General features: G+C 38.2%; 1 protein-coding gene and 2 long non-coding RNA genes across 3 annotated transcripts in view; 1 reads left to right on the top strand and 2 right to left on the bottom strand.

The window, feature by feature from the left end:
* Positions 1 to 25,261, bottom strand: part of LOC146478278 (uncharacterized) — a 164,261-nt gene that overhangs the window by 46,703 nt on the left and 92,297 nt on the right. The gene's annotated exons all lie outside the window — the stretch shown is intronic.
* Positions 2,115 to 13,463, bottom strand: LOC146478287 (uncharacterized). The gene is made up of 7 exons (XM_085111810.1): positions 10,551 to 13,463; positions 7,104 to 7,189; positions 4,983 to 5,205; positions 3,935 to 3,997; positions 3,245 to 3,354; positions 2,585 to 2,649; positions 2,115 to 2,404 (listed from the first exon to the last, which is right to left on the bottom strand). Exons 1-7 carry the CDS (start codon positions 10,597 to 10,599, stop codon positions 2,254 to 2,256), a joined length of 747 nt encoding a protein of 248 aa, XP_084967936.1. The 5' UTR covers positions 10,600 to 13,463; the 3' UTR covers positions 2,115 to 2,253.
* The window catches only part of LOC146478285 (uncharacterized), a 40,971-nt gene continuing 20,781 nt past the window's right edge, over positions 5,072 to 25,261 (top strand). Inside the window, exons 1-2 of the long non-coding RNA XR_014865089.1 lie at positions 5,072 to 5,229; positions 15,557 to 15,691. This is a non-coding gene — a long non-coding RNA (uncharacterized LOC146478285). The remainder of the gene's footprint in view (positions 5,230 to 15,556; positions 15,692 to 25,261) is intronic.

Below are 25,261 nucleotides of genomic sequence, written 5' to 3'. Positions count from 1 at the left end.
AATCGCTTCATCGTTTGGAGGTTTCGTTAGACCGAGTTTTGCCAGGATCTGTCCTTGAACGGCCAGTAAGCGTTTCTGCTTTTCCACTCGATTATTTCGGCAAGACTTGCATCCAGTTACGAAAGCCATGCCAACAAAACCCAGCCATATTAAGAACCAAATGTGGAGCCAAAACTTTCCAAACACTTGGAGTAACATTTTCATTTTTGATGTCGCATCGAGGTTTCAGAAAAAGTGATTTGTATAATAAGTGAACGTCCCAAATGAAGTGCAATTAAGGTCTTTTGAAAAGGTGGCCCTTTGTAATCTCCGCCATTGTTGAATGAAGTCTTTAGGCTGGAGTGGTAGCAATACTAATGGCCCACAGGTAGTCATTAGAATCTATTAGCGGCAAAATTTCATACGAGCAGGCCTAATACCATTGGTGGGCTCTCAGAAAAAACACCTTGAATTTCCACTACAAGACAGCTGAAAATGTCTTGTCAGCAAGTGTTTGGATAACGAAAATGACAAATAATAGGACTAAACACTGTGGTTTGTGAGCGTTCTTTAATGCAAATCAGTCCATTGAAATGATTTCTACAAAGAATTAGCACATCCAGACAAAGACCGCACTAGGAACAAGCTTTTCTTTTGAAGAGCTACTCTTCGAGAGTGAAGCCTTATTTATACCTCCACTGTTAACACAAGTGTAAGCCTATAGCATAAAAATCTCATTTCTTTCACGAGACAAATGTAGTTCGTCAGAGAGGCCTTTGTGTTACAGCTAATTTTTCCCATAGGACTGGTGTCATTTAGACTTTATTCAGATGGGTGGATTACGAAATACATGCAGTATTTTTGGACGTGTTATTATATATAATTTTATTTACAGTCAGGTAGCGTGTTTTAAACTTCAATACTTTCCTTGTAAGGTACGATCATGATCAGCATCCTGCTTAAGACATTCGTAACACCTACAGTTAGTTTAGCTTCCACTAAAAAGCTTTTTAAGGGCGATTTATACGGTACGACTTTGTCGCATGCGACAAGCTTACGACAGGCCTACGACACGAATTGTTTCGTGTAAATCAAACCTACAACTCGCTTACGACTGTCGTGTACGCCAAAAAATGTCGTAGGATTACATGTTTTTAAATCCTACGACAATCCCAGGCATGGGCAGAATTGAATGACGAGAGTTGTGTGCGATTTTTTGCCCGACGCGAGCAGCGCTGGCTCTAGAAATCGCATGCGACAGTCGGAAGCAAAAGTTTTACCGTCTAAATCGGCCTAAACACGTTTTAAAATCCTACGACAATCCCAGGTGTAGGCAAAGTTAAATGACAAGAGTTGTGTGCGATATTTTACACGACGCAAGAAGCGCGCGCTCTAGAAATCGCATGCGACAGTCGTAAGCAAAAGTTGTCTTTTGCAGCTTGTTCGTTTTCGTTCACTTGATGACTAGCTTTTTACGGTTTTACCGGCAACTGTCTGTTTGTTTGTCTATTTTTAATTCTCTAATGTGTCCTTCCATTGGGTTACTCCATGTAATGTCATCGAACCGTCTTCTGATACTGTGTCAGTGACTTCGTCTATAGGGTACACCTAGTCTGATGCCCAGTACTACGCACAAGTTTTTCCACGTGCACAGAAACGTTGTCCAGCGAAAATGAGAAAATTACACTCAGATCAGTGTGTGTTTTGCATAATACGCATATTTTTGCCGTAAAAGTTGGGACTTTGTAAAGGACTAATAAATGCGTGTTAAAAGATACGTGTTTTACATATCATGCATATTTTTGTAAAAGAATAAATAGGTCAGTACGTGCCTCGCTTCATAAAGCAGAAGAGAAGGCAACCAGAATTGTAAGTGGCTTTAGTGATTTTCTTGTACCTTTCGCAATTCCTGTAGTTAGCTGTAACTGTAAAATATTGTAACGTATATATTTCTCTTTTTTTCCCTTTGTAGTTTGACAACGTAAAACACTAAACTTAATTGTTAATAAACTCAGTGTTTGTTCAAAAATCTGCTAAAGTCGACGTCTCTTCTGAAAGGATAAACATATCCAATTCAGTGTGTCTTAACTGAAGAAGTTCGAGTGTAGTTTATTCAAGAATAGGTAAGAAGGTTAATTTCTAAAGAAACTGTGGTGCTGCGTCGGTGGGGAGTAGAAACAGAGTTGATAACGTAATTAGTCGCTGTGGAGAGATTCGAGTGCTGTGCCAGTTTGAGCGTTGGCTCTTCGTCAGAGCCAATCCAGGTATGCTGTACTACTGACATGCGCACGTCTCAACAACAGTCACTGTTTTGCCGCCAACATTTTGTTCCCAAGTGGATTCTGGCTGACATCGTTTAGGCCTCGTCTTGGTGCGGAGTGCGCAACGCCTGGTTCTTGACCCAGGCTCTTCTCGGCTGTTAATCCTGTGAAAGAAACAAAAAGAGTACTTGAAGGAATGATCGAAAATATAAGAAGTCTATAGTCGGTTTACCACTACTCTTGTACGCGTCGCGATATGCAGGGGCCAATTACTCGAAGCTAACTACAAGCTGACTGTCATATACACTTTAAGATTTTTGGGGATAAGAGTTGTTACTACTTACCAGTAAAGACAGTCGCCCTTTACGTGGCCTGAACAAGTTCCCACACAGCGACCAACATCGATGACCTGAAAAAGAAAGAAAAGGGAAAAAAAATTAGCCGGCAAACTAAACGTAATCACTACAAACTCAAATAACACTAAAAAAATGGCAGAAATAGGAGGAATGATTTATTCCAACGAGTAATCAAGTCATGAGTGATTAGACAAGAATATCCCTGCTTGCTTTGATTGATTATACTAAGAATTTAAACCAAGTGGCGTTTTTGTTTTCTTAATTCAAAATAAGGTGGTACTAAGCGAGTTTAAATTCACATGCTGAAAAAGGAAGACTCCAGGCAACTCGAAAGTGGCATTAAATTTGTCTCGAAAGTCAGAGCGGTTTTAATTGAGCCTCGAAAGTAATTTCGCGTTGTTTGGTTTTGCGTTACTACGCACTGTGATTGGTTAGTAAAATTCGCGCCACTTTTTCAACCAATGAGAAACAACGAAACCAATCTGTCTTGCTCGCATGCGTTTCCCCCACTTTGCGCCTGTTACATCGTGTTCTGATTGGTTCATTGCGCTGTTTACGTCTTTGTGATTGGCCGGAGTAATAACTTTGTGTTGTTCACGACACTCGATTGAAAACCGCTGTCATCCCAAACTGTTCAATGTATCTCACCTTTGTTATTGATGTGTTATTGTGTTGGACTTGAAATGCCTCTTTGTGGGAGACTCTGTAACACTTCCTTTCACACGCACAGGATTCGATCACTTGAACACATTTGGCTCCTGAAATGTACAGCATGAAATTGCTAGTAAACTACAACTGTTAGCAAGAGAGACATGATTTTAGCTTTCAATCGGAGTCAAACCTTGTATCAAGCTGCTTCTACTATCATCCCTATTAAAGCTATTGTGCGGTACTTTAATTTCTCTGGTGCTGGGAGTGCGACCATTCAAGTTAAAGCTACGTCAGATAACCATTTCCTGTGTTGCTGTTTATTATACTGTTCAAGGTGGTTCTAACTTTTGAGTCTGTGAATAAATTCTCGGCATGACCCGTCATCAAATGAAAGCTATTGATCAGAACTCTAATGTCGTAAACTATATACGGTTACTTTATCTCCAGAATCGGGTTGAGAAAATCCTAAAGTGTCGCCCTTCAAATAATATAAGAACTGCAGGCAGTACTTTCCGAGGATCTTAGTGTTGATGATGTTTGAGACCTGTAGATGAAATATCGAAGTTTAACATTTCCTGTGAGCTAGCGAGCAGTAATTTACTGTCGTAGTTTTTATTATGTTGTAAAAGATGGTCTAACTTGTGTGCGCTTCGTCTCTATGGTAAGGTATAAGATGGTTTTGCTTACCGTTTGGTCCTATAGCTGTGACAGTTTTGAAAGACGTGGGCTTGCATTCGATGTCACGAGAACCTGCAAAAAAACAATGTGTTAAATTTAAAACAATTTCTATGGTATGTGAACTAAAAGTATCTTTAAAATATCGAGGCGATCATGTGCTCAAAACAGCGATTAGCCAATCAACAATCAACAACCCTGTTAATAATGTTTTCAAAACTGACTTTTTTAACGCCCCCAATTAGTAATTCGTTTATGTATGTCCTTAACACCGCCTTCCTAGATTAGCTCGCTATTTGCAGGCGGTGTTCATTGTAAGTAACTTTTGGAAAACTTAATAAACTTAAACTTGAACTTGTTAAGAAACAGAGTTTCGCCGTAAGAACAACTTTTGAGCGGCTTTAAATCAAAAAGAATTTCGCGTTTCTTATGGTTTTGCTTTACTGCGTTCTGTAATTGCCTAGAAAAACTCGCGCCACTTTCTCAACTAATGAGAAGTAAGACCTAATTAATCGTAAGACTAAAAGTAACTGTCACCTTATAACACCTCTCTGAATGAACACCGTACAGTTACTTTTAGTCTTAATGTAATTTATTCTATTTCACACCTTTACTTTCTGTATAAATTATCTTTTCTGTTACATTCTTTGCTTGATAATGGTGCCAAAATGACACCGAAACGTCGTTCCATTTTTTCGCTTATTTATAGAAAACAAACAATACTTAATTTGTACTAATACGTAGTCCCCTCATAAAAATCGTCCATATTATCATACCTCAAATTTGCCAAGCGTTAAAAGGGTGTAAGTAATATTCGTAACAGTTGAAAGCTTACAGTAGCTCCCAGAAAATAGTAAAAAGTGTTCCCATTTTCGTCTAAGCTGAAAATAACCCTGACAGCTCACGTGACAACATTCTTTTCATTTTCTCTAAACTTTTGCTGTCACTCCTAAAGTTATTTTGTGTTGTGTAAAATGCTAGCAAATTAAGAACACCCCCTTACTTGCTAGGAATATAGGCCCAGGCCTTAATTTTTCTGAGAACTAGAAAAATTGCTTACCACGTAAACGACATTTCCCAATGCACTGACCGACGTCAACTCTCGTTTCGTACTTAGTTCCTCTGAAATACACCTTCTCAGCCGACATGCGCCGACAGCCCCTTTCGAGTGGGATGCAAGTGCAGTTGAGAGCGCTGGTGACGTCACGAACACTGTTTAACGTTGTGATAGTCTTCACCTCGGACAGCAATGCGGCGCAAACGTCGCTGCTAGGACAATACTCCTGTCAATGGAGGTTAACAGAAAGGTGGGTGTACTTCTTTGAGCTGGTCTGATAGAGACTTTTCTTGTAATTAACCCTTTAAGCCCTAACAGTGATCAGCATCCAAGTTCTCCTGGTAATATCAATACTTATTCTACCCCCGAGGTCATGAGAATTAAGGATATGATCACCCAAGGTGAATTTTCTTGACATTTGAATAACTTCTCCCAAGTACTTTTATAAGAAGAGTATGGGGACAAGATAGGAGAATTTGTTCCTTGATATAAGGGTTAAAGGGTGAAGGCTAATTTACACGTCCCAATTCATCTTCCTCATTAGTAGTTTCAATCGCGTGGGCCAGTTTACACGTCACAAGTTGTCGGCCAATTTTTTTTTTTGTTGGTGTAGCGTTAGCACTGCCACAGATTTTTATAAATCGGGCCTATTTTCCTCCGCTCACGAATCTTGTTTGTCAAATTGGCCTGATTAATCGGTGCGTGTGAGTTATGATAAGAGAAGCAGAGACCGATACAACGTATAGAATTACGTTTTAGAGTGTACTACATTTCGGCTGGCCAAACCAGCCTTCTTCAGGTTTAGTTTTACGCAGTTCCGTTACTTATTTATTTTATTTAATTCAATATTTATCCAGGGGCATCCAATTTAGCAGAGCTAGTTTAAATGGAGCCCCGACACAGCACAAGACAAAACACAAAACATTGAAACAAAAAAAAAGCAAATAAAAAACTAGACAAATAATTAAATTATATATGCAGCATGTATCGCGGGCGTTACTGCTTAAGATGGCACTTTAGTTCGGTTTTAAATTTACTGAACGCCACTACCTGTCTAATGGTTCTCGGGATGGTGTTATAAGTTCGAGCACCGTTTATTCTGAAGCTCCCCTGATATTTAACAGTTTTTGCGAAGGGAGGGCGCAACAAATCACGGCTTCTGGTGTTATAGTCATGGTAAAGATGCGCGTGCCTAAACTCTGAAAGTAAGTACGAAGGCGCTATTCCGTGAAGACATTTATGGACTAAAAGGCATTTGAGATAATTTCTGCGCGCTTGTAGGTTGGGCCAACCAAGTGTTGATTTTAATTCCTCAGCCCCGACTGATCGACCTTCAATAATGCATGCAGCACGTCTATTTAGCTTATCTAGGTAATCTTTGCTTCCAGCCCCACAACTGTCCCAGACTGGCGAACAGTAATCAAATAATGGCAAAACTATAGTATTGTAGAGCATTAGGCAAGTTGGCTTGGGGAGAACCTTACGCGCTCGACGCAGAACACCTAATCTTGACGAGATCTTGCGCAAATACTTGTAATATAAGCGCATGTCCCAATGCAAATTCTCTGGTTTGGCCAGCCGAAATATAGCTGAATATAGTACACTCCAAAACGTAATTCTACGTTGTATCATTCTCTGCTTTTTGTATCATTTGTACTTGTTAAGCCGATCAGATCAACAATTGATCCAACGTATGGCAGCAGGATTATCGTCCACGGTTGTTGCTTGGATATTACTCGCTAGCCTTTGGCGAGCTCTGTCGGTGAGAAGCGGAATAGTTTGGTTTGATCGTTTTGCACGACGACACACCTAGTAGCTTGTAAGGAAGATAGTAGCCACGCAGCTGGCAGGTACAATTGTGTCCGAAAAAGGGAGTTCATTAGAGCGATAGCAGAGGGCAGAGGGACAGAAGGCGGGAATTTTGAGGGAGAAAAAGATAGCGGAAACGGAAGTGAGATGAGACATTGCGTGACAATAGCAAAGGCTGAAATGGCCGGAGCCACGAGGTTGGGAGTGGGAAAAGCAAGACTGAAATACGAGGGAAAGTGAGATTTTCAGATACCTCTGTCCCCTCTCCTCATTACCGCTGGTAAAGCTGGCTAAAACTTAAATTTGTAAACTGACCTGTTCTCCAAGTGACTGCTTCGCATCTCCTCCCGTCTGAACAAGACGTGTTATACAGTCTGCCAAATGAATTTTTCGTCCAGTTCCTGTGAATGCAATAAGTGTCTCATTCTAGTAAATTTAAAATCTTGAGAACTGTTGAAAAAATGCACACACTTGAAATAACTTGGATAATCTCTAAGGAAAATGGTATACTAACACGGACAACACGGAGCAGTTCTCTGGAACAGCCTGCCCTGTGATGTGAGAGAAGCTAAATCTCTAAGTCAATTTAAAAGATTAGTCACTGTTCATTTTTAATGTTAGAGTATACACGGCATTCACGAAGAAGAGGTTTTAGTTAGATTAGTTGTAGTTAGGTTTTGAATTTTCTTTAGGATAGTTAGATTATTTTTAATTTTTATACTCCTAATGGATTTTACCATGTTTAAATAAAGAATATTCTATTCTATTCAATTCTGTGAGAAAGGCGCTGAAAGTGGAAATACTGGGTGACAAATCGAGCGCGAAGCGCGAGAAGGATCGGTCGAAAACACGAGGAGATCGCGCGAAAGCGTGCGTGGGGTCTCGCTCCCTTCCCCCTCCCCCCAACCTAATCTAATCTCTCTTACTTTTCTGCGGTTTCCACGTGGATCAACAACCTTCAAGAATTTTGAAAACACTTAAGAAAGCCAATGCTTCTAGTGTCTACTTAACTTTTATTCCAGTTGCATCACGCACTATTTCGTTTTTGGTGTGCAGAAACCCTTGTGGATTTGCAGTATTGCCTTATTATCCTCTCGTTAAGCTCCTTCCGTATTCCTGTTATGATTTTCGCGTCCTTGATCTCAATATACGCAAATATGGTTGATATTAGAGCCTGTTTGTCAGATCAAGTCAGGGGCTTCTTTTCCCGCAAAGAACGTCATGCGATCTCGTGATTCTCCACCATTTCCTTCCAGAGACAAACCTCAAGCCATTTAACGCGTTGTTGAAGTTTCGTCTGAGTATGTGGAAAAGATCCTTAAAACAACTTTTCCCGTTTTGATGCTGTTTATTATGCTACGGTGGTTCGAACTTTTGAGTCTGTTTGTCTGCTCTTTCTTACTGTTTTGGTTGCGCTTTATAAGGTGATATATGCTGTGTAAGATGTTTCTAACTTTTGAGTCTGGAAAAAAGCCAAAAAAGAAAAGGTTTTCATTCAAAGGAAAGCTATAGGTATCCTTTCGTTTTGTATTGTTTATCATGCTCTGTGACGTGGTTCTACTTTTGATTCTGTGGATAAAATCCTGAATTGTTGCCAATTGTTGGGCGTTTATACTTTCCTGTGGTGGTGTTTATTTTGTTGTAGAAAGTTGTGGTGGTTAAAAACCACAAGTGTGACCGTTAAATGTATTTACCGACTTCACGTGTCGTGCTGTCTATTATACTCTACAATATGGTCTTAGCTTCCGAGTGCGTGGCTATTAATCATGTGAAAGTTTTCTTGAGTAGTGCTTTCACTGTCTGTGGTGAAGTTAATTGTGTTGTGCAAGGAGTTTCTAAAGTGTAGGTATTCAATTGAAAGTTATGGAAACTTAGTGAACTTCCTGTGGTACTGTTTGTTTTTCATAAAATTCATATAAATTTTGACTTTTTCCGATTATGACTTACGGTATTTCTTGTACCAGAGTGGGTAACAGAACCTTCGTAATCTTAGAGTAAGAATTTAACGAAAATTAACACCAATTTCTAGGTCATAAAATCTCGAATTGGCACCCGAAAGAGTGAGACATCAGTTCTAAGAGGGGACGGGAGATTATGAGTGTTTATCCTTTATTTCAAGTGAGATAAAACTCTGACAATATCATTCAAACACTTTGAACATGAAAATAACTTCTAAGCTTCGTCCTTACGAATCAAAACACTTGATAAGAAGCTTTTTGTTCCGCTGGGATCAATGAAGTGTTTTTCTTTTTTTTGTCAATATAGATTAACGTATTCGGTTCGCGTAAAACGGTCAAGGTGAAAAAGAATACTGTTTCTGTTGACAATCATTTTGTAACTGTGACAAAGGAAGCTATCGTCGTATTTCTAACCAAACTCGTGTCGAACACCGTATACAGTAACTACCGCGTTAATAGATTTTCTCGCGATTAAAATTTACCTTTAAATGTTCCATGCGCACAGCCAACTCGGTATATTTCCTCCCAAACGTGGAACGCGGATGTCACGAGGGTGACTCGCGTGTGAATATTCATGAGGGTGACGCGCGCGTGAGCTCCGCGAAGACAACCTTCGTTTCAATGCCAGTTCGTAGCGTGAACAAATTTAAGACAAAGGCAATTTGCGTTGTAGTTTATTTCTGTCTGAACTTTGTTAAGGAACGTTAGCAATTACGACACGGCAAAACCGTAGAAAACGTCCTCATCTATGATCTAACCCGTGAATTAACAGTATTCATATTCAGGTTTCTGTTAAAGATACTGAAATTGCAGTCCGGAATGGACATAATGTAATCTAAAAGGTGTATGACTCTGACTTCTAGAAACGTTAAAAACCAAACGTTTATAAAAAAAAAAATTAGCAAGACGTTTCGGCCGAAAATCTTCGGCCTTCGTCGGTTTAAAAAGTGACAAATAAGCAGACGCTTATCTAACGGTTCACAGTTTGCGCGTGCTACAATCACGAAGCGTAACGCATGATCACCGCGCGAGAGAACAAATCACGCGAGTGATAAGTCGATCCAAAGTGAAATCAGACTTCCAGTGCTGAGTGAGCGATGCCGTGATCTCAGTGATGTAATAAGAGTTAGTATGGCTATTCCGTCCGCTTCTACTGTGGGTTCGCTTGTTAGTTGTGTAGCTGTTATCACCTCTGCCCAGTGAATGCAGGAGACCGGGGTTTGAATCCTCGCCGGTGAACCATATTTTCACATAGTACGTTATACCTTGCTTTTACACGTTTACTTGCTTTCTTCCTTTGATATAACAGATCATTACAGTGATACTATGTGAAACTATAGCTGATTCACTTAGCTTGAATATCTGTTTCAGTTAACAGTAACACAGTTAACATGAACCATTTTAAGTCCTTTGATACCGCTTAAAAACTGAATTTAAGTTCCTTAAAAAAAAAAAAAGCATTTTGTGATTATCACTCAGGGGTTTTGCTACTCTTCCAATTGGTCCGAGACATGGGACGACTTCAGAGTCTTATAACGTTTTGCTACTGACAGGCTCAAAACGTTTGAATGCAGAGGATCACAATGCACAAATAAACTGCACTGGTGCTTCTGCCTGCAGGAGTTGTACTGGTAGAAACATTGGCCTAAGTAGCATTGCCTTTTGCCACAGCGCCAGTCTTACAATCAGTTTTGTCTAAGACAGTCTAGTCTCGCACCACAGTTTTCTTGCAACACTTACACATCTTACGTATTAACTTGTTATCATAGCCCACATCCTTTTGTTTATCACTCGCAGTACTTACCTGTGTGTACTTTTTCCGTGGTATACCTGTGACATACCCTCTTCACCATTTTTTGCTGTTGGAGCCACAGGCCAATGGCGCTGTCGGGCAGTGTCGGCAATCGGCTACCTGGATACAGAAGAAGTGCAATCAGTACGTTATTTTAGCAAATGCTGATTAGGGCGAAGCGATTCTTTTGGACCCTTACTGTCAAGAGTAGCATCGTATTAGAGTCAAGTGTGCGACCCTTTATAGGGGGGACCCCATAGGGTATGATTACGACTATCTTTAAAGGATGCTGCTGCCAGGGTTGGCCTCTTTCTCAATTCAAAGAAGACTGAGTACATGGATGACAACATCAACCTATCTGCTCCGAAGACGGTAGCCCAATTAGCTCAAGGTGGTCATTGATTTTAAGTAGTTCGGCTCGTTTGCTACAGAGAGCAAGAAGGACTTCATATCACGCAAGGGACAAGTATGGAATGCCTGTAACAAGCTGCATTATATCTGGCAATCTTGCATCTCAAAGTCCACTAAATTGGCTTACTTCAGGGCTTGTGTGGAAAGCATCCTTTTTTATGGTGCAGAAAGTGGACCATGAAAAAAAGAGGTACAAAATCGGGTGGATGCTACCTACACCAGACCTCTTCTTATGAGAGTACAGAGCATCTCCTGGTGGAACCATCGAACTAAGGCACAGATCTATGAGACATTCTTTCTATATGGCCATCATTGTTGCACAACGTAGAGTACGCTTTGCCGGCCGTTGTTTTCGTGCCACGGACAAAGTCTTCTCAAACGTTGTCTGTTGGAGACTGCTATATCCAAACAGGGGAAGAAGGCACGCTAACTACATGGATACTATTGCAAGGGACACTCAACAGGAAATCGAGGACTCGGTGAATTCTATCTCTGTTGTACCCGAAGAATGAATGAATTAATTGTTATCCGTTTTGCTGACAAACACAGTATGAAGAGTTCACCAGTAGACACGTTTCCAAATGATAACATAATAATGATAAATCTTTGAAAAATGCGTTTAGATTTACGACAGGTAAAGTTCAAACTAAGATGGCGGATTTGATAGTCATGCAGTAGTGACAAACCGGCTGAAAAAGTGACGATTAGTTAAACATGGGCCCAATTGTTCAAAGCCCGATTAAGCTAATCCTGGATTAAGGCAAATTTTGACTCGAGTATAATTGCTAATCAACAAAGATTCTTCCAAAAGATTTTCGGCCCTCAGTTTTGACCAAGACTTTTCTTTATTTTTAGTTTGAAAGTAGCCTTTAAACCCATTTTAACGAGCGACGATGAAAGCCTCGATAAACTTTTAATCGTGGATTAGCGTTAATCGGCTTTCGAACAAACCGGCCCAGGGCCCAGTTGTTCAAAGCCCGATTAAGCTAATCCTGTATTAACGACAACTTTGGTTCGAGTTTAATTACACAACAATAAAAGATTTTTCAAAGAGATTTTTGTCCCTCAGTTTTGACGTTGACTTTTCTTTACCACTAGCTTAAAATTTTGACGAAGGAGCAGAAAACCTCGGTTAACTTTTAATCGTGGATTAACGTTAATCGGCTCTCGAACAACCGGGCCCTGAGTGTTAGGCTTTTCCTCTGACTTTTCCTCCCCTATCCCCCTCATTATGAATTCCTGCGTGATAGTCAACGCCTTCAACCTCATGTCCCGTGAATAGTAAAAGCACTTTTCAAACCCTTTTTTCATTCGTCGGAAAATAACATTCAGCAGATTCACTGAACCAGGCTAGGTTCGATGCTGTTCAACTTGAACCAAACGAAAGAGTTTACTCCCAAAAGAACACAAAAACCTGATTCGATTAACGCATACTACACATGCACTGATAAACGGAAACGGTTTGATACTTCGTTCAGACCTTGCGAAACATAGTGGCACTTAAATTGTGTTCTGTTTGTGGTTGGTTGAGTTTTCATCTTCTATTGGGAAAAATCATTTGCGGGTTGTTCAGTTGTGAACAGCCGTGGCAATCAGGATCGAACCAATAACACACATTATTTCAGCCACAAATCGGCTTCAAACTAGTATTCTGTTGGGAAACATCAACCAAAGTGGTCAAAGAACAGGGTCTTAGTTTCCACAGCAGCTGCCCCGGTTGTTCAAAGAGTGGATTACGTCAGTTATTCAGGGGATAAATCGCTTTCCAGTAGATAAAATTATGTACTCCTGGATCCAGTTGCTCAAAGAGCGGATACCTTTATCTATTGGATAAATTGCTCTCCAGCCGGGATAAAATCCATTCACAGGGGTACATTTTATCCACTGGATAGCGACTTATCCATCAAAGTTATCCGCTCTTTAAACAACCGGGACCTGAGTAATACATTTGATCCTCTGGATAGCCATTTATCCGCTGGATAAAGTTATCATCACTTTGTAAGTAATCCACTCTTTCAAAAAACTGTGGGCGTGATGCGCTGTGGGAAAAAACGGGAAAGAAAATATGTACAAACCTTGATTTAGCCTCTCTAGATCTAGTGTGCTCCCAACTTTGCAAGTCACAAGGCATATAAATATAATCTGAAACAGCCGTGTCATTTTGAGAGTTCTCTTCCAAATGGCTGACTAACTGACTGAATGAGGTTGAGTCGGTTGAGTTGAAGTTGCGTTATATACCTGTGTTGTTAGTCCTGTGCTATTGTAAATTCTAAACACCTTTATTCTCTTTATGTCTGGTGTTATTACAATGCTGTCTACTTGTCTGATTAGGACATAAGATCTAACTTTGCTCAATTAGTAATTAAATAAAAACAATTAATTTCAGGTTAGTCACCGTACTTTTGTGATGTCAGAATGATTTTGTCGTGTCCAAGGTTGTTGTTACTTAACATCTTCTGTCTTATTTAAAAGTCTCGTGTTGCCAATTGTTACACTGTCTGGGTGGCAAACGTAATTTCGTCTGCAATTAATATATCTAATCCAGTAGGTCAAACCAGTGTAACTTTTCCTGATTACGTAAATTAGAAGTTAATACGGTTAGCCTGGAAAAAACGGATGTATTAATAAACTTCATAATTTACTTAACGGGAGACGTTACACTGTTTCGACCTCCTAGATTAAATATATTAATTGCCGGTGAGTTTATTTCACCTTTAACGCTATTAAGTTCGGTTTTTGTTCACCGACGTTTTGGCAGTGCAGCCTTCTCCAGGGTGGCATGCCACCCTGAAGAAGGCAGCACTGCCGAAAGGTCGGTGAACAAAAACCGAACTTAATCGCGTTAAAGAATATCAAAACCTTTTGTATCACCTGAACAAGACGCTACGCAGTGTTAACAATATTATCAGTTTATTTCACCTACCAAGCGAAATTACGTCTTCGACCCAGACACTATACAATTGGGAACACGAGACTGAAAAAAATAATCTTCAATACTTAGCAAAGTGAACAATTTAAATACCTTTTAATTAAAAGTTAAATTACTTTGCATGGCAAGGTCTCTTGGTTAAATATCAAGAAAATTACGCTTTTTTGTAAGGACCTATTTACAACAACATTGAGAGGGAGACAAACCAAAATTTCAAGAAGTCGAACATACTAAGTACAGGGAGAGTCAGTGAAGAATGTCTTATTTGACCATTAAACGAGCAGTATCAATTTTTTTTTGTCACGTTACAAACACCCCTCTGTGTTGAACACTTTTCGTAAAGCCAAATTTGTTGAGAGTTAGTTGGCACGTTCTCTTGTACACAACACTAAATAAGGCCTCGCAAGCAACTTGATACACGTACCACGTTACGGCAAATAAGGCTTTTTGAAGGTTCCTGGTCAAGTACGAATTGATTTATAGAAACAACATGACAGATAACTTAACTTCAAAACGCTTAAAAACTGTAAAATAAATAAATAAATAAAAAATAATGTTCAACCTCAACCTCCAAATTAGACGTTCTTATAAAGGAGTGTAATTTGTAAGAAGGAGTTTTGTGACCGATGGCTGACGAATGAGTTTTTGCTTATGCAATTCAGACCGTCATTATTACAATGGTTCAGACATCATTGTTACTCCAGGACCATGTATCGGGTTATTCACAATACAAGCTGCTAAACAATACCGTTTGTAGACACTTAGCCGACAGACAAGCCTTAGAACAGCGTAATAAATTTAGCCCCTTCTTTCCTTTGTCAATCTTACTCTAATGCGAGAACAACTCAACACTGACCTCAGAACTGAAAGGCGCTTAAGGAATCGTGTGCGGGATTCATGGAGAAAATGAAATATTTTATTGAGTAAAGAAAACTAGCAGATTACGTTACTTCGGTTACTTTTAGAATACACGTGCTATATTTCAGATTTCCAGTGGGTTTGCTAAACGTTTTTCCCATGATTAGCTGTAATATCCCAATTAGGTAGACGTCGACAAATTTATCGTTACTGTAGAAACTCTCTTTTTTGTTTGCGATCAGAGTTCATTGATTCCGGTTTTGCCTATTTTGGTATTTAAACCTAACTCTCTTTATCCAAAGTAGGAGTAGAATTATCAACATTTTACATGTCATGACAATATCAACACGACCAAACATAGTATAGCTAGTACATCAGGAACGTAGGTGAAGAGGCTAGTGATAATTATGAACAATAACTGTATCGTCATATGATGATTTCGTCTCGAAAATTCCACCAATCAGAAAGAAGAATCAATATTTCCATGTGGGCTTGCCTAAAATGATTAAAATTCTGACGAAAATTTTGAAGCAAATGTCAAATTGTGTAAAGGGAAATTCTTTCCGTTCTTTTGAGTCCTGACCCCCTTTGCTGCATTTTTGTGTTGCGTTGTTAACGCATTTTAGCCTTCAGATCATAAAGGTAGACAACAAAGCCTAGTTCAAGACACGTGGTCGACTGTTAAGCTAAACAAGTCGAAGTTCGCTTTGTTGTCCACCGCTTCACATAAGGCCATTAACACTCAGACAAAAATACCTCTTTTAAATAAAAAAAAAAAACCGTCGAGTTTGTCACGTTTCTTTTCTCCTTTTTCCCACAGAAATTAGTGGCGGAATTGTGTAATCTTCTCACCTTACAAGACGGAAAAGTTTCGGTAAAAACCACAAAAGAACATCTTGGCCAATTCCGGCGGAAAACTCGGCGCAGTATTGTGCGACAAAAGAACGAAACAAAGGTAGGTCGATAAACTTTGTTTGCCGCTAAGTACAACAAGCTTGAGCATAATTAGTGGCTTTTTCTCTACTAACAAATTAACTCAGAATAGAAAAACAAACAATGTCGTCTGCTCAGTTGACTTTAGAGTCAGTTACAAACGCGTCCGCTTTGCGCGAATACCGCGAACCGCATTAAAACCAATCCACTTTAAATATTCCGCAGACTCCTCGGTCTTTTTTAGAAAAACTGTGCCTTTCTTTTTCGGTGATGTCTCTGAGCCGAATCCATATTACCTTTCTATTTTAGCAATTTCCTGTCGATTCTAATTTAGTCTTTCGAATATAAATACCGATTCAACTGGAGCGGTGAATTAACTTTGCTACACAGTCCAATACTGTCTGAATAAATCATTTTGTATGACGTTCTTAGTTTGTATTACAAAGCAAACAATATTGTTAATCCTTAGTACGTTCGTGGGCAACGCCGCTCAAAGTTCTTTTAGATTTTTTTCAACTGTTTTAAGGGGTTACTGTCACAGATATTCAGTTTGCTCTAATTTCGTCAAAATTTGACAAAGTACTTTTTCTCTACCATGAAAGGTCATAAAATCGTTGTTAGAGCACCGGGAAGAAAGAGTTAAGTGATTTGTCCAAGGAATATAGAACCATGGTCCGTTTTAGCGATTTTCTTCCCACTTGAACACTATACGAACTTCCCAATTTTTTCATGTTACAATCCATTTCCATCCTAGCCATATGCAGCCGAAGATAATTAATCGCAGTTTCTGTGCACTAGTAGGGTTATTGTTAACAAAACTTGACCATTATTTCAACATTTCCATCGATACAAATATATTTTTGTGGGTATTTCAAGGTGACGCTAAAATAGATGACACTGCCCCTTTACCAAGCACCAGGAGACGACGCTCAATAGCTTTCCTTTGTGTTTAAACTTCAACGTAAAAATTACTACAGGAAAGTAGTATTCCCGAGCTTTCATTTGAAAAACGTTTTCAGAAAATTTTATTTCAGAAACTGGGTTTGCTTTTTTGTTAAAGTTCTGCGTCCACACGACGGTTTACAGATCATCTTGTCTGTTCACACGAAAACGAATATAAAAACTACACGAGTTTTAAAAACTTTAACCAGAAAACCTTAAGTATCACGAAGACCTTTCATTTTCAAACGTTAACGCTTTGTTGTCCACAGTGATCAACATCAAATTTCTCCTTGTAATATACATGCTTATTCAACGCCTGAGGCCATGAGAATTAAGGATATGATCACCCAAGGTGAATTTTGATCTTTTAATAACTTCTCCCCAGTACTTTTATAAGAAAAATATGGGGACAAGATAGGAGAATTTGTTCTTTGATATTAGGGGTTAAAGGGTTAAGTTTTCGTTTTCGTTTTCTCCTTGTTCACACGGATGCAATTTCAAAAGCCAGGTACTCAGACTGGAGACCCGTATTTGGTTTCGTGTGGACAGAAAATGAAATGGGTGGAAAAATTAGACACTTTTTATGATATTACATACGATTAGAAAACGTCACACAAGGGCAGTGATTGATGTCATAGACGAATAGATTCCTAAAATATTAGAGAATGAAATATTAAAAGGGATAAATGGGCAACATTTTGATCATGTTTTTGATTATGACAAGTGTTTTTGTCCTTGCTTGGTACTAAGTTGTGATTGCGTAGAAGGTCAACGGTGATGTTGTTCGATAAATTACGTCGAGATCTTTCTTACAAAATATATGCTTTAGCTAAAGTTGGAAAAAATAAAAACGGCAAATCTAAATAAGGTGAATTTACTTGATATTTTAATAACTTCTCCACAGTACTTTTATAAGAAAAGTATGGGGACCAGATAGGAGAATTTGTTCTTTGATTTTGGGGGTTAAAGGGTCAAGTTTACGTTTTTGTTTTGTCCTTGTTGACACGGATGCATTTTCAAAAGCCAGGTACTGAGACTGGAGACCATTTTCGCAAGTTTGTACTTTCGAAGCGTGTTGGGTTTCGTGTGGACAGAAAATGAAATGGGTGGAAAAAATTAGATACTTTTTATGATATTACATACGACTAGAAAACAACGTCACAAAAGGGCAGTGATTGATGTCATGGACGAATAGATTCCTAAAATATTAGAAAATTAAAAGGGATAAATGGGCAATATTTTGATCATGTTTGATCATGTTTTTGATTATGACAAATATTTTGTCCTTGTTTGGTACTCAGTTGTGATTACGTAGAAGGTCAACGGTGATGTTGTTCGATAAATTACGTCGAGATCTTTCTTACAAAATATATGCTTTAGCTAAAGTTGGAAAAAATAAAAACGGCAAATCTAAATAAATAAAGAAATAAGTGGACGACGGCTTGTGGTTATTTGTAATGCAAAGAACTTCTCGACCGTAAAACAGCCTTTTTTCTTTAAAGATTCAGCAGTTCCGGGACAAAGAACTTCTGGAAGTCTTAAGCCAGCTAATTGTACTCGATAATTCAGTTCTTTTACTGGAAGAGAGTTTTTTTATAAACTACGAAACTCAAAGTGGAAATACTAGTAGCGGTTTCAGCATTGTATCTTGTTTAAAGGAAGACAAGATAGTGTTGCCAAGGCCTTGTGTTTTCAGTAGACTAAAGCTTTAGAATGGCTGTACGCAAACTTCACCATCCAGGGATACCCAGTAGGTACAAAAACGACGTTACCATAAGAACACCTTTCAAATTCTTAACCCTTTATGCTTCAATAGTGACTAGCTTCTAATGATATCATTTATATAAATAAAGAATGTTTTAAAAACTTTTGTTCACTGGATTTGTTGCTGAAATAAAGCTAAGCTTTCGTTTAAAAGACCTCCAACCCTGGAAAGAGGTTAGATTAACTTTTTAGTGATACTGAGTAAATTAACCTATTTTTGTATAAGTATATTATGTTGTAAATTAAAACTTTAAAATTTTCTTTTGGTAATAAAGCTTTCTTATTGAATTTCTTGAATATTGTTTGATATCACTTATAGTATTCGGAGTGAAGGAACAAACGCAATAAAGCAATTTTGGCTATGACTTGAAAACGGAGAATTCAAAGTTTTTAAAGATTTCATTTGTACAGTGGTCATTGAAAAAATAACCATGATAATTATTGAATGACTTAGCACAAATGAGCACTGAAGTAAAACATGAAGGTCTGTCCTCACGAGTGCTGATTTTTGCGTTTTCCATATATTTCTAATTTAATTTGTTGATGTGTTGTTAACGTATCTCGGAATAAACCCTTTATTATAAATAAATACAAATGGTTTATATTTAGATGATGTTATTGAACTACGTGAGGTCAGTGTGCTGGAAATATTGGTTGAGTTTACTTGGGCGTGACCGACACGGAGACCACCGAGGTCAATAAACTTTGTTTCTTTACAGCAGTTCTGCTAAATTGTAGGCCAGATATATCGGAAAATGATTCTTTTTTTACAGAAAACAGTTTAATCTCCCTCGTTTTTCTAGAAAATACAGACGCAAGTGATTTTCAAAATAGCCCTCTACGGGAACCAATGTGAATGCCCCTTTCCACTATGAGCCGGTTTATAAAATTAGTTTTGTTAGTTTGGCTTCTTCAAAATCTTAAAACTTCCAGGAATCAGTAGCCTCCGTTATTTTTCCGAGAAAATTTCAGAGGAAAACAAACCAGTTTCCGACAAACAAAGAACGAGCATCCGTCTTTCTTAAAAGTTTCAGTTGAATTATTTATAGACAAATAACTACTTGAGATAAATGTTGTTACCGGATTCATCTGAAATCACAATGGGGGGAATATTGGTCTAGTTTTAAATAGCCCGTGAATGTGACTTAATGTTAAACGCGAGAACCACTGCGTGAGGTCCACAAGCTTCCACACTCTCGCAGAAGTTCCCCCAAAATTGTATATCAGGTGTTAAGAGGGTAACTAATTTTCTCTTCCTTATTTTTTAGGAAGCAGAAATTCTTGAACGACCACCTTTAGCACGTAGTCCACTAAAGAATTAGAATGCCCCTTTCCACCAGAGACCAATTCACCAAGTGGTAAAAATAGCTGTTTTATTTGTTTGTACTTAAACTTGACTATTCAGTGTTGGTTACTCTGTTTATCAAAACAACCCCCAAGTTGTAGGAACCCAGGAATTAGTTACCTTCCGATGTTGGCATCAACAATTTTTCCAAGAATTTTTCACGGGAAAAAACAAAGTTTTCGACAGATTTAAGGAAGGCTGTGGATTGTTCCGCTGTTCTTGAAGTTTCAATACATTTATTTTTAGATAACTTATGCTATAAATAAATAAAAATGATTTTTACATAACTCAGTGTTGTTAACTACAAGAAATCAGTAGGGGAGAAAATGCTGAGGCCACTGGAGTCCATAAACGTGAAAAAAAGTAGATAAATGAGGAAGGATATCATTTCTACCCAATATAAGGAACGAACAAGGTTAAAATAAAAATCAAATTGTTCATGCCACTTTCGCAGAAGTTCCGCTGAAACTGTGAGGATCGAAATGGCAAACAAAAAAACAAGTATTCTCTTCCAAATTTAAACAAAAAGATCACCGCCAACAACAGCAACAACAGGAAACATTTTATAAACGTCTAACCGTTACCTGATAGAACACTCCTTTTTACCACAAATCACTTCATAAAACAGTTATTCATCTTTCCAGGTTCACACTTGGAGAGTGTTAGTAATTCTTGCTGACAAACGTGGCCTAACTAGTTTTAATAGAGCTTCCGTGAATCAGTTTCTCAGAGATAATGGTATCACCAAATTTGCTTTGTCAAGGGTGCGAACAAATTACCGAACAACAAAGAACGAGCATCCGGCTTTCTCAGAGTTTTAGCTGAGTAAATTTTTTAAGACCGCTGTGATAAACGTTTCCTCAATTTCAATGTTTTTTCCCCCCAATAACCAATAAATACAATTCCCTTGTTACAACGTTTTGTTCCTGCATGGCACACGATCTCTCAGCACCTCCTCTGGGGGTTTTTCGAAGAGAACACCTGTGGCAGTAGTACCAACAAAATTGTGGTAATATTTTTAGCCTTACCAATGGTTACGATATATACTTCCAGTTAGTCTATTCTGTACAATCACTCGTTAATCAGTATTTCATATTACTACCCTATTTTTCTCGAAGGAAAGAAACCGTACCAAGATTTCGTTTGTCTTTTGTCGATTTATATATACCAATATTTCGTCTGGACCGCTTGGACACGTTAACTTTTCAAATGGTGTTTATATGTCGAAATTTAACATCATGCTCTTTGTAAAAAAGATCTTCTCACTTCCCCCTGATGAAGGCTAAAGTTTTAGCCCAAACTTTACGGTTTTTAAACATTTGATTTGTATACATATACTTTTTAACCAGGGAAACGCTTTATTTATCAAGACCTCATTACTCAGGCTTGTTCCTCATTCTTTTCTTTGTTTATAACTCGATTTCGTCTCGGTCCAACAGTAAACAAAGAAAAGAACTCCGCGAAAGTTGCTACTCTGGCAGAAGTTCCGCGGGGTTCTACGGAAAGAAAATCATTTCTTCCTCATCCAAAGCTCGTAAGCGCTCACGTTAACACTTCGCAAAGAGAACCAATCAGAATTCTTCTTTCTGACATGATCAGTTTATAACATGCGGACCGGCTGCAACTTTACAATCATACTGTATACAGCTTATCATGGTCATCGATCGGCTCGCAGATAACAATTGCTATTCAAGGGGGGCCAGTGTAAAGTCATCTAGAAGGAAATAATACGAACAAATGGCATACCGCATATTTCATGTTTGGTTATCCGCAAAAATTGCATGCAACACGCTCTTGAGAGATATTGGTATTTTCAAGCTTCCGTTGAAATGAATTTTCAAGGAACTGTGACATTTTCCGTGTGCATAGATTAAACATCCAGCTTTCCGAAACTTTCAGTTGAATTATTTATGAATAACTATAAGAGAAGATGATGAAATATAAATGTTTGATAGAGAGATCGATATGTAGTTCCTCTGTAAAGCCTCTGAGGGCACATGTTAAATAATTGTCAAATGATGACAGGGGTCTCACTAAGGAAACTCATTAAATTTTGAAGTGTTAGTTTGATATTTACGTAAAATACATACTTTTACAGACATTTCTCTAATAATTAAACATCAGAAGAACATATTCCAAATAAAATGAATAAACATTTGTCCAACACAACTTGCTTCGACAAAATGGTTCATAGTTGCTGCCTGGCTGATAGTTACACTCCCATTCCCTTTCTTTCTTCCAGAAATTTTCCGTCTTCTTCCCAAGAACCCAAATTTTATAACTCGCTTGATAATGAAATCGTCAACTCAAGTTCTATTTGTTGCTTTACTAAATCTCTTATGACTAATATTACGAATAACAATGAATAATATTGATTCTTCCAGTGTGTCTTTTGGTTAATTTTTTGCTATCGACTTTACGCTGAGTCATTATCTCGGCGCGATGTAAATAAATATAATATAACTCATACCTAGTTTGAGGAGGCCTAATCACAAATAAGCTTTATAGTTTATGTTACGTCTCCTCGCTGTTTTTTTCTTTTTATTATAGTACACGTAATTGCATGTTCTATGTTCAGTGAAAACGTTAATACTTAAATAGTATAGAAATCTAAGGTTAACTGATAGAAAGATGTGTGCGATGGGAGCTGGATGACTGGGGGCCTTGTGATTCCCTTATGTATTTAGTTATATACTTTCAAAAGTGCATGGTATTATTGTAAATTTATTGTGTACTATTTTGAGGGAGCCTAATGTTATAAACCTCATGGTTTTCTTTTAGGCTTCCTCGCCACTTTCTTTCTTTAATGAAGCCATGTATTTTTGTTTTGTTTTGTGATAAATAAAATAAGTGATATTTTTTTCAAATCCTTTGGAGAAGATGCCGATTATAACGAAGGTGAGCTCATAAGACGGGTCGTCTAAATAGAGAATACGGAGCAGAAGATGAGTATTTGTTTGAAAATCTGTGGACTGTGCCAGTGGCAAGTCCTTAAACGTTGTCAAAAATCCAAGGAACTAATATTCCTCAACACGGAACGAACGAGTATGAGTACAAACAAGAAATTTCACGCCACTTTCTCAGACGTTTTGTCGCCAAAATGGATGGACAGACAGAACGGAATAAGATTCTTACTTATTTCAAAGCAGTTTTCTAACCAGTGTCTTGCAGAAAACAATCCATAAAAAAAATCGTGAAATAAAATCATGACCGTGGGATATCTATTTTTTATTACGTACGATTTCAACCGTAGACGTCACAGAAAATGTATATATAGTTGTTAATTACTTTAGTATTTGTTATCCTGTTTATACTAGCTTGAAACCCACTCTAAGCTTTACAACTCCAAGAAATAGATATTGATATAATTTGATAACACTAAATTTCTTTCCAAGAAATTTCCAGAGGAAAACAAACACGGATTACTACTTCCGGTATTGCGTAACTTTGAGTTATATTATTCATATCTGACTGAAGGAGAAAGGATGCCAGTAGACTAGATTCAAAAATTATTCTAACTTATAGGTTCAGTGTAATGTGGTGGCAAGATTACTCCTTTTTATAAAACTCGCTCTACTGTGACAATGAATACAGAAAACTTGGCAAGACTCATTCAGTGTGCTTAGATTACCTACAGATTAAAAGTAACAAAACAAACCAGCATGGTAATACTTCTGGATAACATTTTGTCTGCAAGTTTTCCAGCACGATTCGTTTTGAGAACAAGATCGACAAAACACAATCTGACACAACTTCTATACAGCCTATATTCAACTAATATCAGCATGATCAACTCTTCCGCACCGGTAGAATCAACTGAAGAACTATTGTTTCTCACGAACATCGACTTAGCATTGGCAGCCCACGGGAAGCTGGAGGAAAGCTAGTCAACCCCAGTTTCTTTAGCTTCAGCAGGAAGCAACTTGGAATTGTTAAGTTTCCTCGCTGTTATCTATTTGTAGAGGGGATACATACAGAGAATGGGCCTAAACCACTGAACGCTAGATTAAAAGACCGCTCCACATCACATGCAAACCACTTGACCAATCCACCTTCATAACTTATCTTGACTTTATGAATGAAAAAAACCAAAATCATCTGGAACCCGCGAGTGTGTCTCCTCTCGAGAAACCACGCGTGTTGTTCATGACAACTTCTCCTCTTGCGATTGTTTTTTTAATGTAAGTTCTAAACATGTTTTCATTAATCCAATAAGGTTTAAGCCAAACCACAAGTGTCATGTGTTATCGTGTTTTTTTCTTTTTTGTTTCATTTCAGTTTTGTTTTTTTCTTGGCTTAGGCACAGTGTTGTAAAACAAGTACCCCGGAAGTTGTAAATCCCCGAACAGTTAACTGAAAAAACACTGTAAACGTACTTTTAACATTGTAAATAAGGAACGATATTTTGCAGTTTGCAAAACGTGTTTCGTCGTATTCAAATTCTATCGTCGGCTACAGAATTTGCTCAATAAAACCATTGTTGTAATGAGATCACTACTAACGCGATGGAGTTCCGGCAATTATCGTATTATGAAGTCCAATCGTAAGTGGCCGCTTAACTTCGTGGGGGAATGCCCACAGAAAAAGCCTTGTGATCTGCCCCTTCTTTTCTTACACCGAGTGTTTTTTTAATAGATATCAGTTCAATGTCTTATTAACCAAACATTTGAGCCAATAGAATCCGACATTGTTTTTGTAGCTGTGAATTTCATGCCTGATCGTGCACTTTTTCAATTTATTTTGGCAAGGGCAGTGGCAAAGCCTCAGGAAATCAAGGCTAATAAACCAATGTTGACAGACGTCCTTTTTGCATTATTTACTAAGGCGATTGAAATCGGGTAATTTCAGCCAATCATAAGTGGTCGCTGCTTTATTTTGGGCCGTGTACACTATGTAATTAAGTGGAAACGAGCTTTGTCTACGATAAACCAGTTATGTCAATGGTATTATAAGGCCTTTCATCAGATGAATTGAATGGCTCTATTCGCGATTTGGTTGTCTTTTTATAGTTCTAGCTACGTGCTATTATGCGCACTAATTAGCTGTGTAAAACATAAATAGAAGTATCTGACGCCCACGAATTATCGTAAAAGAAATTGTGATTTGCCTAATGAGGTTGTAGTGGTGATCGATGAAAATTGTTTTCCGTCATCGACCGCATACACAGATAACAATGGTAGTAAGTCCAAAGCACTTCATGACTTGACAAATTTGGAGTGAACTGGGCGTGGTCTATAAGGTTTCTCTGTAAATCCTCTAGCTCCTCGAGAGAATTCACCATCTTGAGTACAGGTCCTTTCAAATGAACAGTTTAAAAATAACGAGAGTCGTCACATGCCTCATTCCCGATTATGAAAACAAGTCATAAACAGGATTTAATATTTTAAGTTTTCAAAGCGAATACAGGTGTAAACAGGTTCGCGTAGATCCGGGTGAGTTAAGCCATCTGCAAAAGAAGCGTGTTTAAAACCACAATTATGCCCAGATTTGAGTCGCTGTTTATTCCTGAACCGTGATTAAAAAGCCACGGCCTGAGAAGGT

This window comes from Pavona decussata, unplaced genomic scaffold (assembly GCF_977016875.1).
Source record: "Pavona decussata unplaced genomic scaffold, jaPavDecu1.1 SCAFFOLD_64, whole genome shotgun sequence".
Classification (NCBI taxonomy): domain Eukaryota; kingdom Metazoa; phylum Cnidaria; class Anthozoa; order Scleractinia; family Agariciidae; genus Pavona; species Pavona decussata.
This window is presented reverse-complemented; position numbering and strand designations above follow the sequence as displayed.